Source organism: Vidua macroura, chromosome 3 (genome assembly GCF_024509145.1).
Source record: "Vidua macroura isolate BioBank_ID:100142 chromosome 3, ASM2450914v1, whole genome shotgun sequence".
NCBI lineage: Eukaryota > Metazoa > Chordata > Aves > Passeriformes > Viduidae > Vidua > Vidua macroura.
Genome location: NC_071573.1, coordinates 70,956,087 through 70,971,973, shown reverse-complemented (window position 1 = coordinate 70,971,973; position 15,887 = coordinate 70,956,087). Strand labels below are relative to the sequence as shown.

The window sequence follows — 15,887 nt, the reverse complement described above, 5'->3', positions numbered from 1 at the left end:
CTCAGAGCAATGAGTTTTTTCTGTTAAAAATAGATAACCACAATCACAACTGAAGGCCAGACTAGACAATTTTCAACTTTGCACTCACTAAGGCAAAATTTTTACTCCCAAATTCGACCTAGATTTAGGGGAGGCAAATGGGAACTGGGAAGAATGTCCTTCACTTGCAGAATTTTGGACTGAGAGGGGATTTAGCACAGAAAACTGCAATAGTTTATCATATCATCCCTTTCAGGTCCAGGTTATAGTTGAACATATAAGCTTAATATTGCTAATGTTATACCTTAAACCACAGCAGCTGTTTGTTACTTTGAACATGAATGATAAGCCTTAACCTTCAGGCTGTGTCAAAGCCTACACTTCGTAGTTTGTATTGTCACTTCAAATAATGATGAAAAGTTAAATATTTGCTTTTTCTTTCCTGGTTTCACACAGATCTAATGATTTACCTATGCAGATAAGATGAAGCATGATCAAACAGAATGTACTAAAATGGGACAGTTGTAGGATTGCACGTGGCTGTGCAGAGGAAAAAAAAACGGTAATGGAGCTGTCAAATAATTATATCCATTATATGTATTCAGGAGTAAACCAGGTCAGTCTTGTTTGGTCAAATGATTCTTTGAACTTTCCTACTGGGTTATCCAAATGAAGAAGACTGAAACTTTTTTTTTTTTTTTTGCAAACACGAACTTAGGGTCTCAGGGAAGAAAGGTTAACTTTAGTTAACTTTGCAGAGATATTTTTGTATTTTTGTCTACCATTCAGCAAAGTTCAAAACAACTTGGTGCTAAGTTAGTTTATTTTATGGTACTAAAGAGCTTTAAAACAACTGCATTAAGGACATTTAACATATGAAGTACAGTTTTCTTGCCTCAGGAAAAAAAAAAAAAACAAGGTGAGAAGACATCCTTCTCCTTTTCCAAATTTAAGACATTCCCAGCAATGAAAATACCATTACTAGCATCCCTATGCCCTATTCCAAAAACAAAAAATAAGTCTGACATTTGAGATTTAGTCGTGGAGCAGATTAAAGCATTTGTCGTACCTCTGGGAAATGTAGTTCACAATTTTGTCTCAATCAAATTGCAATTAGGGAAGGAGGGAAGATGCACAAAGGACACAAATAAGACAGACCAACAACTGAACTAGTCTATTTGCCAGTCTTTGCTAAAGAAATGTTCAGGACATGAATGGGAAACTGCCTCAGCAGAAAAGTGCGAGGAGAGCAGCAGGGATATGTCTCAGTGCAAGATGGAACTAAATTTCTCAGAGAACTAGATAGAAAAAATTAAAGCAGATGCCACACCTTATTGTAGGTCTCATGAGAAGCCACACACTACCCATTCTAAAGGCTGAACTTCAGACACTGTCATGTAAGTGTCTCTATTACGCCACCATGCTAATTGTGTTTTGAGTTAACTGGGTTCCCCTTAGGAAGGGTACAGTGTACTTTCAACTCTCCTTAGACAGAAATAGTCACTGAAACAAAATAAGTCTTTGCTATTTGTAACTCAGCCAGAGCAGGGTAAATGTCATGCAGCTGTGCTTAGTTTATCTCACACTTCCCTTTGCAATCCACACACATGGAGGGCTTCAGTAAGGCAAGAGAAAATACAAAAAAGAATGATTCAGAAAGAAAAGATAAAGATCTTCTGCAGTGGCAGGAACCCAAATGAGTCCAAGATTTCTCATTTACAGAGGGACCATGGTTCCAATAAAATGCAGTTTCATTGCTGAGATGAACCTGTAGAGCTTTACCTCTACACATGAAAAAGCAGAAAATAGATGAGTGTTTTTAAAATATACCTGCAACCTACTTGTATTTAGAAACCTGCTGGAATATGGAGAACAACATTTCAACCATTCTTGGCAAAAATCTCAAAGATGTCATCTATTTTAACGTATAACCCTGAGCACAGTCTTTGGGAGCAATGCTGAAGGCTGAGGTCATTTTATACACAGGTTAAACACAGCAGATGCAGAAACACCACCAAATTCCCAATGCTGCCCTCCTGCCATGCTTCCACCCAGGATCCACTCATGAGAGGTGCCAGAGGACACTCCAGGCATGCCATCCTTTCCGTGCATCCCAGGGAACTGTAGGCCCAGGCAGCTCCTGAGTGCATTACTGAAGTCCTGCTGGAGGCTTCAGCTCAGCAGTGTGATCATTCCCTTTCTAACTGGTTTCAGTCAAAACTAACCTCAGCGAGGTTAGTTTTAGTGACATGACTTTGCTGCTGCAGAGCAGGAGGGACACAGAGTGTCCAGGGGAGCAGCACCCTCCAGAACACAGTGCTGTTATCCAGTGGCACTCTCCACTTGCCCACTGTGGTTTGCTTGGTGCAGAGGCATCACAGCAGGTATCTACTGTAGCAGCAGCCCATAACAGCTTTTTACCATGGTATCAATTTTGTTACGTATGACAACACTGCAATAATAAACCAGAGCTGCAGTTTCAGTGCACAACACCTGCTGAAGCATAAGATTCAGGTCTCCAAGGCACAGGAGACGGCACCACTAGAAGTGAATCTATCTACCTCAGTGGACTTCAAGATCAATACTCACATATACACAGTGCTCATCAGTGACTGAAAACTTGCTATGATAAAACCTGTAGCGGTCACGGCAACTTTAAATTACTGATTTTATTGCAAATGTTAAGACATGCAATAAAATGAAAAAATGGAAAAAAACTCTAGTGTGAAAGTAAGTGAAAATATGAAAATTAATAAAACCACTTTTTTGCTCCAACATGCAAGCCTACTTCAAGAATGGCCTCTAGAAATTCCCTTCAATATTCTAGTAAAGAGAAAAATGCCTACATCTAATTTGACCAATTTTCATTACTGTTTTTGCCAAACAATAACACAGAATATCTGCAATTGCCTTTGACGAAATACAAGATTATTTGTTGTGAAATGCTGGCAGCTATTACCTTGGCCCATGCTGACTTCTGAAATATGTGCATAGTGACTTCTGATGGAGAAGAACACAGGACTATACTCCTAGCACTCCAGGACAAAACTCAGAAGAAAGGACATGTTATAAATTCCGGAAGAACATTCTGTAAACTTCTTTGGGCTTGGAAACAAGAGGTTTGACATGAAAATATTAATGATGTAGACAACATTGTAATGAATACCTCTAACAGAAGCTTGGCTAGGAACCTCTGGAAGCATTTGGAAAGCCTATAGTAAGATGTGCCTAGAGTTCCTGGTAATGACACATGACAGTATTCTATTAAGCACTCACAAAAACAAAATAGTTCTTCCTTGAGTGTTTCCAGAAACTTCTATCAGAGCTTACAGGTGTCATAATGATGTTACTGCTGAAACCCACTAGGACTAACAACTCTTCTGCCCTCTCCCTCCTTTTAAACAGGTGAGAAAGTCATCGTATCTACAGTAGTCACACATTAATATCACCAAATGCCTAGGGTACATAAATCTAGTGAAATTCTTACCTCAGATGATTTTGAGTTTTCATAATATATCCCTTGAACTAAGTCACCAATAGCACTTGAAATGAGTTCCACAACCTGTAAAAGAAAAGGAGAAAAAGCCTTACATCTTTAATCATCACCAAATTGACTAACAAAACTACTGCCAGATTTCCAGAGAGATAAACGACGAAGAAAGCTAATAGTGAAAGACTTCAGGACTTACTGAGATATATTCTGTGATATGTCTCTGCTAAAACCTCTACTACAGTAACTCTTCTATCAAAGTTTTAAGTTAATATAAATGAAAAACAAGACTTGTTTTTCCTACAGTGTGAACTATAGAGTGTATTCTCACAAGGACGTTCACAGAGCTAATAAATCCCAGTTCATGAATATGAGACAGTACCTCATCTGGGCTTTGTTTTGTTTTGTTTTTTTCCTGCCAAGTAAATACTTCACAATACCTCTCCTTGGGAGCTGTTAAAATTCTAATCTTCGTGGCTAATACAGAAAAGTCAGAATCCATAGAAAGGTAACCTTTCAAACGCGATCATTTGGTATTCAGGTGCCCTGGGAATGCACTGTGGATGTATTTAGTGCATGGCCTGAGGCTCAGCTGTACCACATACACTGAAAGTCTGCAACACGGGAATGTTTAAATCAGATTTATCAATCTGTATTATCTTCAGGGTTCAGGCTTTTTATTTTATTCAAGCGAAGCCTAAAAATCTGAACTTGATCCAGAATGTAAAACAAGTAGTCCACAGTCTCCCTGGAACTACTGTAAAATTTGAAGTTGTGCACATGAACTGTATTAATTGGAACAAAATTCTCAGATTTATTGTAAAATTAAATGCAGGCATTTAAAATAAGCACACCTTAAGGCTACCTCTGGTTGCTCACAAAGTTTTAATTTCTTGAATGTTTAATTTCCTATGCATATGAGTCTGTATCTGATTCCTCTTTTTGCTTCCTAAAATTCAATGTAGTACTCATTGAATTAAAATATTTAGTTTCAATTTTTATCATTCTTGTAACTGAAGACAAGAAGTCAAATGATAAAAGCCCTAACGGAAAGATATTCTAACATTTAGGCATGCTTTATTTGATAATAAAACCACATTTGTATGCTAGTTTTGAGTACAAGCAGAAAGGTTGTGTTTTCATTTTTTAAAACACTGGTTCATATACATATTCATATACACACAGCAAGCGCTAACTTTAGAAATGGTGCTGATTAAAAGTCATGTTTTTTCTTGCAATGCATATGGGTTAATTTGCAAGACCTACAAAAACAGCCTGAAAAAAAAAAATCACATTGCCCTTTAGGAAACTAGACACCAAAGAAATATTGTAGCAATATGAGCTTTGAAGGAACTAAAAGGACAATGATCCTACAGTGTTACCAGATGTGTTGAGTTATTTAAGGGGGGGAACAGAGAAAATGAGGGGCTCTTTCTTTTTTTTTAACAACAACCCTCACCCCCCCCACCGCCTTTTTTTTTTTTTTTAAGGTATCAGATAAGCCTTATTCCCAAATCCAGGAGGACTGAGTATCGCCAATAGGTCTATGAAAGTCTGTAACTAAATGCCCAGGATCAGATTGTATTACAGTTTATACAAGCAACATCCCAAGATTCTTCTGATGGCTAAGACATATAATACAGATCAATCACTCACTCAAAAATGTTATGGTTTGTGAAATGGTCTGAGCTCAGAGACCTACACTGGTAATACGAAGAGGAATTTACAAAGACACAGAGTCCTACTCTAAATGTCAAAGTGATAGTATGAACTTTTAACAATGCAGCTGGCTCTGGATAACTAGACCTTTTCCTCTCTTGCCTGAAACTCTAAACTGAGCAGGACCCTGTTTTGGGGTTTCTTTTTTCCACCTCTCCTCCCTCTTTTTAGTGCAACTCTACTCTCCAAGGCAATTTTAACTGACTTAATACAAGCTTGGTGAAACATTTGTGAACAATTGTACCTCTTCCTCTAAGAGTTTATAAAACATCTTAGGAGAATGACACAACAACTATTTAGAAGAATCCTTATTATATTAAATACCATTTAGTGACATATTGAGCATTATATGTTAGTGAGAATTTAGTATTAATATTACCCCCCCCTCTTTCCAAATATATATATAAAAATACTTTTAAGGTAAATGTAAGGCTATACAGATCACTACCAGGAATGAAATTCCAGTTTCAAGAGCATAGCGGGATGCTTGCATGAGGCTCTGTTACCTCACCAGCCTTTAATCTGATCTATGAAAAGCATCTCCTGCTTAACATCAGTGGCCTGAGGTCCTGAGCACTGGGGAAAGAAATGAGAAATGAGGAAACCAGGCAATATTCCCCTGCATCCCAAAATGACAGAGGAAGAAAAATTATTATGGATTCAGCAGTATTCATGAAATGATACAGTGTCTAGCTCTTAGGTAGCACTTTTCATCAGAAAATTTGAAAGCAATCAACATCTCCTGTTAAATTTATTCCCTACTGTTTTATATAAGGGGGAAATGGCAACAGTGAACTGATTTTCCAGAAAATCATGCAGCCTGCCAGCATAAGAGCAGCAAACACTATCCAAGCTGTCTTATTCTCATTGCTGCCTTTATGCCTGACCAGTGCTGAGGTTTCTGAGATGTAAGTCTGAGGAGAAAGAAAGTTAGATGAAAAATGAAGTGCTCTCAACTGCTTCTCTTCTCTTTTGACAGTTGAGCTCCATTTTAAAAAGGTTCAGAGATGAGGGAAGAAAAGAAAGGATTGCCAGAATTAGTGCTTGAAAACAGCATCCCAAAAGACACCAAAGGCAGCCAATTCATAACCTCTCTTCCCACTGTTTTCCACTCCTCAATATGTTTTTGAGAAGCCTGGTTGCTCATAGGTACTCAGGATGAGCAGGAGCAACCACACATTGAGAGAAAACAAACTTCCACTGTACTTTTAATTTTCCACTCTGCATCAGCATCTTCCAAAGTGCTGTTTTCTTCTCCTCCAGTATCCCCACGACTGGGTATTGCCCAGGTGATGACCCATTACTTGCAGGTGACAAATGCACATGCAAGTGATTCCACACCCTTTAAACACATTTTGCAGTAGTTCTGCAGTGTCTTTTTTTCCTAAGGAGGTATTATGTCAACACTTTCTGTAGGGATGTGTTCTGCTTTTAAAAAGTCAACACAAAGGCCATCTGTTTAGGATGAATACAGGGAAAAGAGATGGACTGTTAAAGCTAAAATCTTTCCTACTGTTTAGGCAGACTAAGTGTATAACATGATGTAAATTCTGGGTGCAATCATTTGATTGCTCATTCCACAGCAAGGTAGAACACATGCTCTGACCTCTCCAATTCATTCAAGTATAAAATAGTCCAATAGACTATGCTGTGTATCAGAAGAGTTCTTCTCAGAAGAGCTTTCCCAGAAGAGCTCTGTAGGGCTACAGATCAGAAATTTGGTGAAACTTAATTTACCCTTTTCTGGTGTAGTAACTTGTTTATCAAAAAGGCACAGCTTTAGCCCTTCAAGACTATTTAATTTTACTTTGAGTCTAATTACTCAAGCTCAAAATTTCTACATATTACTTGAAGAAATAAATAAAAAATATTTGTAATTCACTTAGTTAGAAAATTACTCAGGACATCCAACCAATCACTTAATGAATGTTCTCCTTCATTTTCCTGAAATCAGAATTTCATGTAGGAACATGTAGGTTTCCTGAGGACTTATCCATAAGAGTTCAGAATTCCCAAAACATCATACACAGTGTCACAGAATAGGGCCACATGTTCCCTGTTGCAGGTACAGCAGCCCAGTTCATGAATGCAGTTGACTGTCAAGGAAAATTCAACTCTGTCTAGAGAAAAAGAGGTGTATTTTAATGGAAGTGAAGCTGTATGCCAGAAGGAATGCAGGGAAATCACAGAATAGAAGACATTTTGGTAGACTACTTTCTCCAGAGTTAAAAGATATGATTCAGACTATGTCAAGAACAGTAAAAAGAATGGATTTGGAGCCCCACTCATCCTACATAAGGTTTTTAAACAACCTGGATGAAAAGACAACACTGGTGCCATCAGCTCAGCAATGCAAGCACTTTGCTCTCTTCACTCATCTTCAAAATACTTTGTGTAAAGTTTACTGCAACATAACACCACTTACAGTTTTTTTCCTGGTTTTCTTTCTAGTTTACAAAAGGAATCAATCTGAGCTCCATTCAAAGAATGGTCATTTTATTTTAAATTCAACAGCTGAAATGGAATTGATTACACACACCACTCAATTTCAGAGTAGTAATGGGGTGTCTCTCTAGACTCTATTAGATATTTTCAATGGAAACATCACAGAAAGGATGAAGCTCTTGTGGGAAGACAGGAAGTAACAATAGGAAGAACACAGGAATGGGTATAACTTTGTTCTTCATCCGTCAGAATTTCTATTGGACAAACTTCCTTAGCTTTGCCAAATTCCTTCCAAGAAGGACCACAAGTAATTCCTTCCATCCTTATGTTGAAACAATATCCTTTCCTCACACATCTGCTATTGACAGATCCAAATCCTTGCTGCTCATGTGTAGATTTGAAAATGTAGCAGAACTTCTCCATAGAAATAAAGAAGAAAATTAGATGGTCATGAACTATTATATATACAGATAAAAATTTAGCTTGCACTTCCCTCCCCAAAGAATCACGAGTTTGAGAAATACTCCAAAAGTCAATAATTCCACAGAAACTGACCCAAAAACATTGCACCACTAGGAAGCTAAAACCAAAACTCAGCAAAGAGATGACATTGGATTTTGATTGTTCAGTAATGCCTTAAAAAAAAAAAGGTGGGGGAGAGTGAAAACTGTAAGAGAACAGAGCAGTGAAATTCAAGAACAGTAAAAAACAAACAATTCCAAGAACAGTGAAATTCAATTTCCTTTCCTGGTAATCTCCTCAAACATCATTAGTCATACAGGTAACCAAGTATGCCAGCCTATGGAATGTTTTTAATCTAATGTTTATTGAATCCTATTGGATTTATTGTTTGAAATTGTCTTGAGCTTTACTGTCTTTTGGATCTCCTTTCTTTTAGTAGTGAACACATGGAAAGGACAGTGATTTGCTTTTCTAGCATGCTTTAAGTGGTCTTGGAAAACACATTTAAGGTTTTCTTCATTCTGTTAATGATGAATTAGTAGCAAACTACAATATAACAATGCAGTGTAAATACATCACTGTTGCATGCCGGGTTGGTTCAGTTGGGGTTTTAATAAATGTTAGTCGGCTCCATGACACAGGTGGAGATTCACCGTCGGGCACTCCGAAGCCGTGCGGAAAGACACACCACCGCCAAGCTGCGAGCCAAGCCGCCGTTTCCGTGCGGAAGAGTGCCTCACGCAGGACTGAAAACTGGAGTGTGGGCTTCACAAAGTTAGTCAGTGAAAACTCCATCACCCTCGAAAGAGCACATGGACATTTGTCCTGCTGTGCCTGCAAGGGACGGAAGTGTAACTTCTCACGGTCGAGAGCGACAAAGAGAAGCCGTTTCTGAGAGCAAGGACCTTGGCTGCGGTTTTGTTTGCGAAGACGCCAGTTTGGTGAGTATCAGTGGCTGGGGCAGACCCGACTGGTGCTTTCCTTCACTGGGGTGGGCTAGCCACGATCCTGTGGGAAGGGGATGTGTGGTGCACAGCGTGAGCGGCTGCTGCTGGTGGGCTTCACACAGTTGCTATCCCGCACAGTTTTGCCTCCCTAAACCCTTTTCTTTGCCCCCTGAGGAAGCCCTGCCAACCACGTGGCGAGAAACTGCAACGCCTTTGTCCTCACAAGATGGGGGCAGAGGCCTGCAGGCGCTTCTCCTCTCATAATCCCTTTCTTCCCTTTGTTCCCTTCCCCACCTTTGACCCAAACCCCTTCTGCTTCCCTGTGGGCATGGGTGCTGCCTCCTCGAGGGATCCATTTGCTCCCCCTCCCCTTGTTTCTCCTCATGTGGGCATTCCTTCCTTGCATGCTCTCCCTGCCACGTCATCGGTCCCGCCCTCTCCCACCAGGGAGGGCTCTGTCGTTTCCGCCCCTCAGTCTCAGGAATGGGAAGTCCACGATCCTGTCCCCTGTGCCCCACCTCCGCGTCCCCATGGTCCCCAGGGATCCGGGGGGTGGGGGGGGGAGGGCTTGGAACAGGGTTGCAAAATCGAGCAGCTGCTTTCAACACCAGCCTCCTACACCAGGGGAGGGGAGAACCCTAAATGGAAACCCCTTCCCTATGAGTCAATCAAAGAGATCTGCAAAACATTAAGAGATTTCAGCCCGAAAAGCCCATTCTTTAAGGGCATTTTAAAAGCGACTTTAACATCTAAAACAATGGTGCCAGCAGACCTTAAACGTCTGTTCAGCTGCTTGCTTCTCCCATCTAAATACAAATTGTGGGAGAAGAAGTGGAAAAGATTGGCAGCAAATCTGCCTCCCAAAATCTTGGAGGGACCATATAGCCTTGATTTTGTGGAAGAACCAATAACTTTAAATCATCTTATTGGTGAAGGAGAATGGAGTAAAGGGCAGATCCAGGCTAGGGGAATTCCAACTGCTGTGTTGGACATGTCCAGGGGTGCAGCAGAGCATGCGTTCCTGGCCATGGCCACCAAGGAGCTGATGGCCAGCAGTTAAACAGCAGTTAAACAATCTGTTGTGGAGCCTTTTGTAGATTTTGTACACCGTGTCCGGGCAGCAGTTGAGAGGCGTGTGGAGGGATCCGAACTCCAGGACAAGCTGGTCCTAGAAGTGGCATCTATGAACGTCAACGAAGTGTGCAAAAGGATCATCCTAGCATTGCCAGTTTCGCCACCTCTGACGCTCCATCAGATCATCGAGGAATGCACACAAAAGCCACACCTGATGATGGAGGAAGAAAGAAGCCCAAAGACAATATGGCTGCCTCGACTGCTGTGCCTCCAAAGGACTCAGCTCCAAGGCAGTTTCCATCTAAGCGCCGGTGCTTTCACTGCCATCGGGAGGGACATTTTCTTGCTCAATGTCCATTTTTAGGGAGTGCACTGCCAGGGGCAGTGGGAGGAGGGTGGGGGGAGGGGAACCCCACCTTTCCAAAAAACTCAAGGGGGAGCGCGGACTTGCCTTGCGTGCAGACAAAAATGAGGCAGGTCACAGCGCTGCAAGAGGAGCCGCGATTCACCATATAGTTCCATCTGTAAGCGGCTGTCTATCGACAACTGACAACAGGGAGCCTTATCAGCTCCAACTCACTAATCCTGTCCATTCCCATTCTCAGGATTGGCAGTTCTTCATAGCAGATGCAGAGCTTCTGTCGCACATCTGCCACTGTGAAACCAGACAGAGCTCTTGAACTGTAGGTACCTCGTTGTTGGGGACATAAAACACACACCACTGGAGATAGAGGTTCCTCCAGTCATTTCCACCCTTAACTCAAGGCTCTTCTATCTTGTAGCACGCTGTGTCCACCTCCCCCTTTTCCTACCGAAGGGCCAGGTTATTGCACAGGCAATTCCTATTCCTCGTGTTCTGTGTAATGATCTGGAACTCTCAGCCTTTTACGCTGGGAAGGTGGGAGAGGAAAAACCCCTCGTATGGTGCAGCCTTAAGTGCAATGGGCACTCAATACATCTCGAGGGGATGATGGACACCGGAGCAGATGTGACGGTCATTCCACCGCACAAGTGGCTGTCACAATGGGAGCTGCAAAGCATGGCCATGCCAGTCTTAGGACTAGGTGGGCCTCAGGCAACAAGACAATCCAAAAACACCGTCCAAATTAAGGGTCCGAACGGGCCGCTAGCCTCAGTACGTCCGTTTGTGATTGACAGCAAATTTACCTTATGGGGGAGAGACGCCGTGTCCCAGTGGGGAGCCAAATTGGAATTTCCAATTTGGAATTTCCAAGGCCCCCTGGAATTTTTAGGTGCAGCCACTCAGGAGTGCCCCACACAAAAACTGACATGGCTCACAGATAAGCCAATCTGAGTGGAGCAGTGGCCACTGAGTAAGCAGAAATTACAGGCGCTCACAAAGCTCGTGGAGGAGGAATTAGCAAAAGGCCACATTGTAGAAACTAACAGCCCCTGGAACTCTCCAGTGTTTGTAATTAAAAAACCGGGGAAGGACAGGTGGCAACTCCTCCATGACTTGAGAAGAATAAATGATGTTATCAAGGACATGGGCTCCCTCCAACCGGGTATGCCATCTCCATCCATGGTACCCCAAAATTACAATCTGGCTGTAATTGACATAAAGGACTATTTTCCCCAAATTCCCCTCCACCCAGACAATGCTCCTCGCTTTGCTTTCTCTGTGCCCTCCATGAACAGAGAAGCCCCAGTGAAACGCTACCACTGGACGGTACTACCACAGGGTCTCAAATGTTCCCCAACTATATGCCAGTGGTATGTCACCAAGGTTCTGTCCCCAGTGTGTGCCAAGTGGACATCCTGTATCTTCTATCACTACATGGATGATGTGTTGGTCTGTGCCCCTGACAGCGAGATCCTGCAAGAAGCTCTAGAATGCAAGCTCTAGAGGACACTATTAAGGCTTTGTCGGTGGCAGGATTTGAGTTACAAAAGGAAAAGGTACAGTTGCTGCCACCCTGGAAGTATCTGGGCCTTGAAATTAACAGGACAGTCAGGCCTCAACAAATTAATATAGACAACAACCCTAAGACGCTAAATGACCTCCAGCGCCTGTGCGGATCCTTAAATTGGATCAGGCCATGGCTGGGGCTCACCAAGAGGGATCTATCCCCCCTTTTTGACTTGTTAACAGAAAGGGAGGGGGATGAAGGTTTAGGTTCCCCCAGAGCCCTGACCTGGGAGGCCAGAGCAGCACTCGAGAAGGTCCAGACCACCATCGCGAGCAGGCAGGCCCATCGTTGTCAACCAGGGCTGCCTTTCCACTTCATCGTTCTAGGTGATTTACTCCATCTATATGAGATGATTTTTCAGTGGGACAAGGGTCAACGGGATCCCCTCTTAATAATAGAGTGGGTGTTCCTTGGCCACAGACAGTCCAAGAGCATCACCAGGCCACAGGAGCTGATGGCACAGCTCATCATGTGGGCCAGGGCTCATTAGCAGGGTGTGATTTCACATGTATCCACCTTCCCATCAAAACATCCACAGGGAAGATGACCAAAGAGACCTTTTGAACAACTTTTGAACACCTTTTAAGACAAAATGAAAATTTGCAGTTCGCTCTAGATAGCTACTCAGGCCAAATTCAGATTGGACATCCTGGCCATCATCTCTACAACACCGAGTTCAAATTGTTACCAAAAGAAGTACAAAGCAAAAGACCACTCAGAGCCCTGACAGTGTTTACAGACGGGTCAGGGAAGTCCCACAAGTCAGTGGTGACTTGGAAGGACCCAGAGACTCAGCTGTAGGAAACAGATGTTAAGATAGTGGAAGGTTCCCCACAAGTGGCTGAGTTGGATGCCGTGGTGAGGGCTTTTGAGAGATTTAGCCAGCATATTTAATCTGGTGACAGACTCAGCGTATGTCTCAGAAGCAGTATCAAGAGCAGAACATGCAGTCTTAAAAGAGGTCCCGAATCAGGTCACCTTCGGTTTGCTCGCAAAGTTAGTACACCTGGTTTCTCACCACGAGCATCCCTTTTATGTGGTACATGTGAGATTACACACGGATCTCCCAGGCTTTATTGCTGAGGGGAACCGCAGAGCAGACGCCCTGGCAGCCCCAGTACAGCTGGGAGGCCAGCCAAACATAGTTGAGCAGGCCAGGCTCAGCCATCAGCAGTTCCATCAAAATGCCCCGGGGCTGGTACGCCAGTTCCATCTGCGGTGTGACCAAGCCAGGGAAATTGTGGCCTCATGCCCCAACTGTCAGGAGGCAGCCTTACCAACGCTGGGAGCAGGTGTAAATCCCAGAGGTCTCCGCAATTGTGAGGTATGGCAAATGGATGTCACCAAGGTCCCTGAATTTGGGAAATTCAGAAATGTCCATGTATCCATGGACACCATCTCGGGGCAGTTTTTGCCTCAGCCCACATAGGTGAGAGGGCCACAGACGTGAGAAAACACCTCATACACGCGTTTGAAACCTTGGGGGTCCCAGCCACAATTAAAACTGACAATGGTCCAGCTTATACTTCCTGCAGGAATGGGGGGTCCAACATAAGACCGGGATTCCTCACTCCCCCACCGGCCAGGCAATAATAGAAAGGACACATCAGACATTAAAACAGGTTCTCCGAAGGCAGCAGGGAGACGTGCGAGTGCTGTCACCGCACGAGAGGCTCTGCAAGGCATTGTTTACCATCAGTTTCCTAAACTGTTCTTTTGACAGGCCAGAACTGCCAGCACTGAGGCATTTCAAGCAGAATCAGGAGCTTCGGCCAGAAGAGAGGCCACCAGTGCTAGTGAGGGATCCGGATTCTAAAGAAATTCAGGGTCCATTCCCACTTTTGACCTGGGGACGGGGATATGCCTTCAGGAGTCAAGTGGGTCCCCAAGAGACATGTTAAACCATACCCCCCAGGACAGTGAGTTGAGACGATAAGGTGCCTGTGGAAGCAACAAATGATCCCACCAACCAGGGAGTTGCATCCAACTGCAGGCGCCGCAAGGAAGAGGGGGATTCCACACCTCTTTAAAAAATTTTTCCCCAGAGCCAAGGAAAAAATCCTTTCAGCTACCTCAGTCCGTTTGTGTTCCCAACCCATCTGTTTACAATAAAGTTGTTTTCCCAGTTCCCCTATCCCCAAACACTCAGGGAGGAACCAGCTCCAGCACCATCGCCAAGCCCTCTCCATTTACAAGTCATCGTAGTCACAGCAACAGAAGAAAAAGCTGAGAGAAGAGGCAACCGCACGAGCAGCAAAGAAGTCTAAACAGCTGTCTTTTATATATATTAAAAAACAGGGATATGTTGCATGCTGGGTTGGTTCAGTTAGGGGTTTTAATAAATGTTAGTCGGCTCCATGTACCCCTGTTTTCCCCTCACAATGGTCTGCTCCAGGTTGTCTGCCATAGGAGCTTTCCCATGTCAGTCTTGTAGCCACCCCCTGTTCATTCCTGAAGGTTCTGTGTCAGTTACCCCATCCCTGTATTCCTATTTGTCCTGGAACCCTGTACCTACCCCTGTTATGTTCCCGTTGGCTGCCGTAGTCCACGTCACTCCCCTGTTGCCTGTCCCCATTGGGCGAGGGGGGATCTGCCCCTGTATGCCTGGCCCCTATATAGCCCCATGCCTCCTTTGTCTCGGCACCATTTTGACCACATGCATGCTAGGGGACGCCGCTCCAGCCATGGCAGTGGCCACGCGGGAAATAAATGTTCTCCAGCCATACAGGACAAGGTGTGCCTCCCTCGCCCCTTTGTCTCCTCTCAGCGCTCGGCTGCAAAACCGGCAAACCCACGCGGAGGCTCAGCCTTAGAGCTCCATACACGCAGCAGCCCCGGTCTCCCAGCCAAAAGGCAGTGCCACTAGCTGGGCACCCCAGCTGCCCGAGACCGGGGCGAGAAAAAACAAAGCTGCAAATCACCCAACCCCCACTACTTGTTAAAAAGGTGTTTCTAAGACATAAAAAATAATCAGCATCTGTCAATTTGAAAATTGCTATATACTGTTAAATATCTACCTTAAGGTCAGTCTGCCTTAGGGATTTTCACCAGTGTTAAGTTACACTTTTTATGCTGATGCAGCACTACCTACAGAATTGGATTTCATCAGTGTAAAGAAATTTAGTGCATAATTCAGTAATTTTCCTTAAGGACAACATAACCAACAGAAGAAATATAATTTTCCTTGTCTACTTCCACATGATACCTTACAGTTTCATAATACCTTTGCAGATCCATGGCAGCAGATCCTTGCACTAAAGTACTCAACAACTGTTGCTGAGTGGCCCAGGTTAGAGAAATACCTGACTGCTTCAGCTTGACCCTTTTGGATGGGTTATTTCATTACAACTTTCTTCTATATAAAACAGGGGATAAAGAAGGTATAGTGACTACAGGGTTCTGTAGATATAAACCCCTCCCCATCCATAAGTAATACAGGAGAGCATGGTTATAAAATGCTGCTCCAGGTCACGCTGCTGCAGACAACCATTAAACTGCGATATGTTCACAAATGAATTAAGGATTAAAGTGAATAACACAAACTGTACCTGCAAGTAGCATTTACTACTTCAAACAGTCTGTATCTGAACAAATGTGAATGAGAAGTAAGACCATCTAGCATCTGACAGATGGAATCAACTTAATGAAGCTGCAGATGTTTGTTAAACTAAAAAATCAACAACCTCCTTTACCAGGGGTAGCAGCAATCAGATTCTAGACTCCAAGTGAAATGCTGTTGAATTTCAAAACACTGATATCAACAAGCAGTTACAATCCATCGAGAAATTCAATATTCTTGACAAGAAGTCAAATACATCAGCATTTTGATTAAAAATACAA

General features: G+C 43.2%; 1 protein-coding gene across 3 annotated transcripts in view; it reads right to left on the bottom strand.

Moving 5' to 3' along the window:
* The window catches only part of PDSS2 (decaprenyl diphosphate synthase subunit 2), a 118,072-nt gene that overhangs the window by 22,620 nt on the left and 79,565 nt on the right, over nucleotides 1-15,887 (bottom strand). For all 3 annotated transcript variants that reach the window (XM_053974354.1, XM_053974355.1, XM_053974356.1), the window contains one exon: nucleotides 3,467-3,541. In XM_053974354.1, coding sequence (XP_053830329.1) covers nucleotides 3,467-3,541 — 75 coding nt within the window. The remainder of the gene's footprint in view (nucleotides 1-3,466; nucleotides 3,542-15,887) is intronic.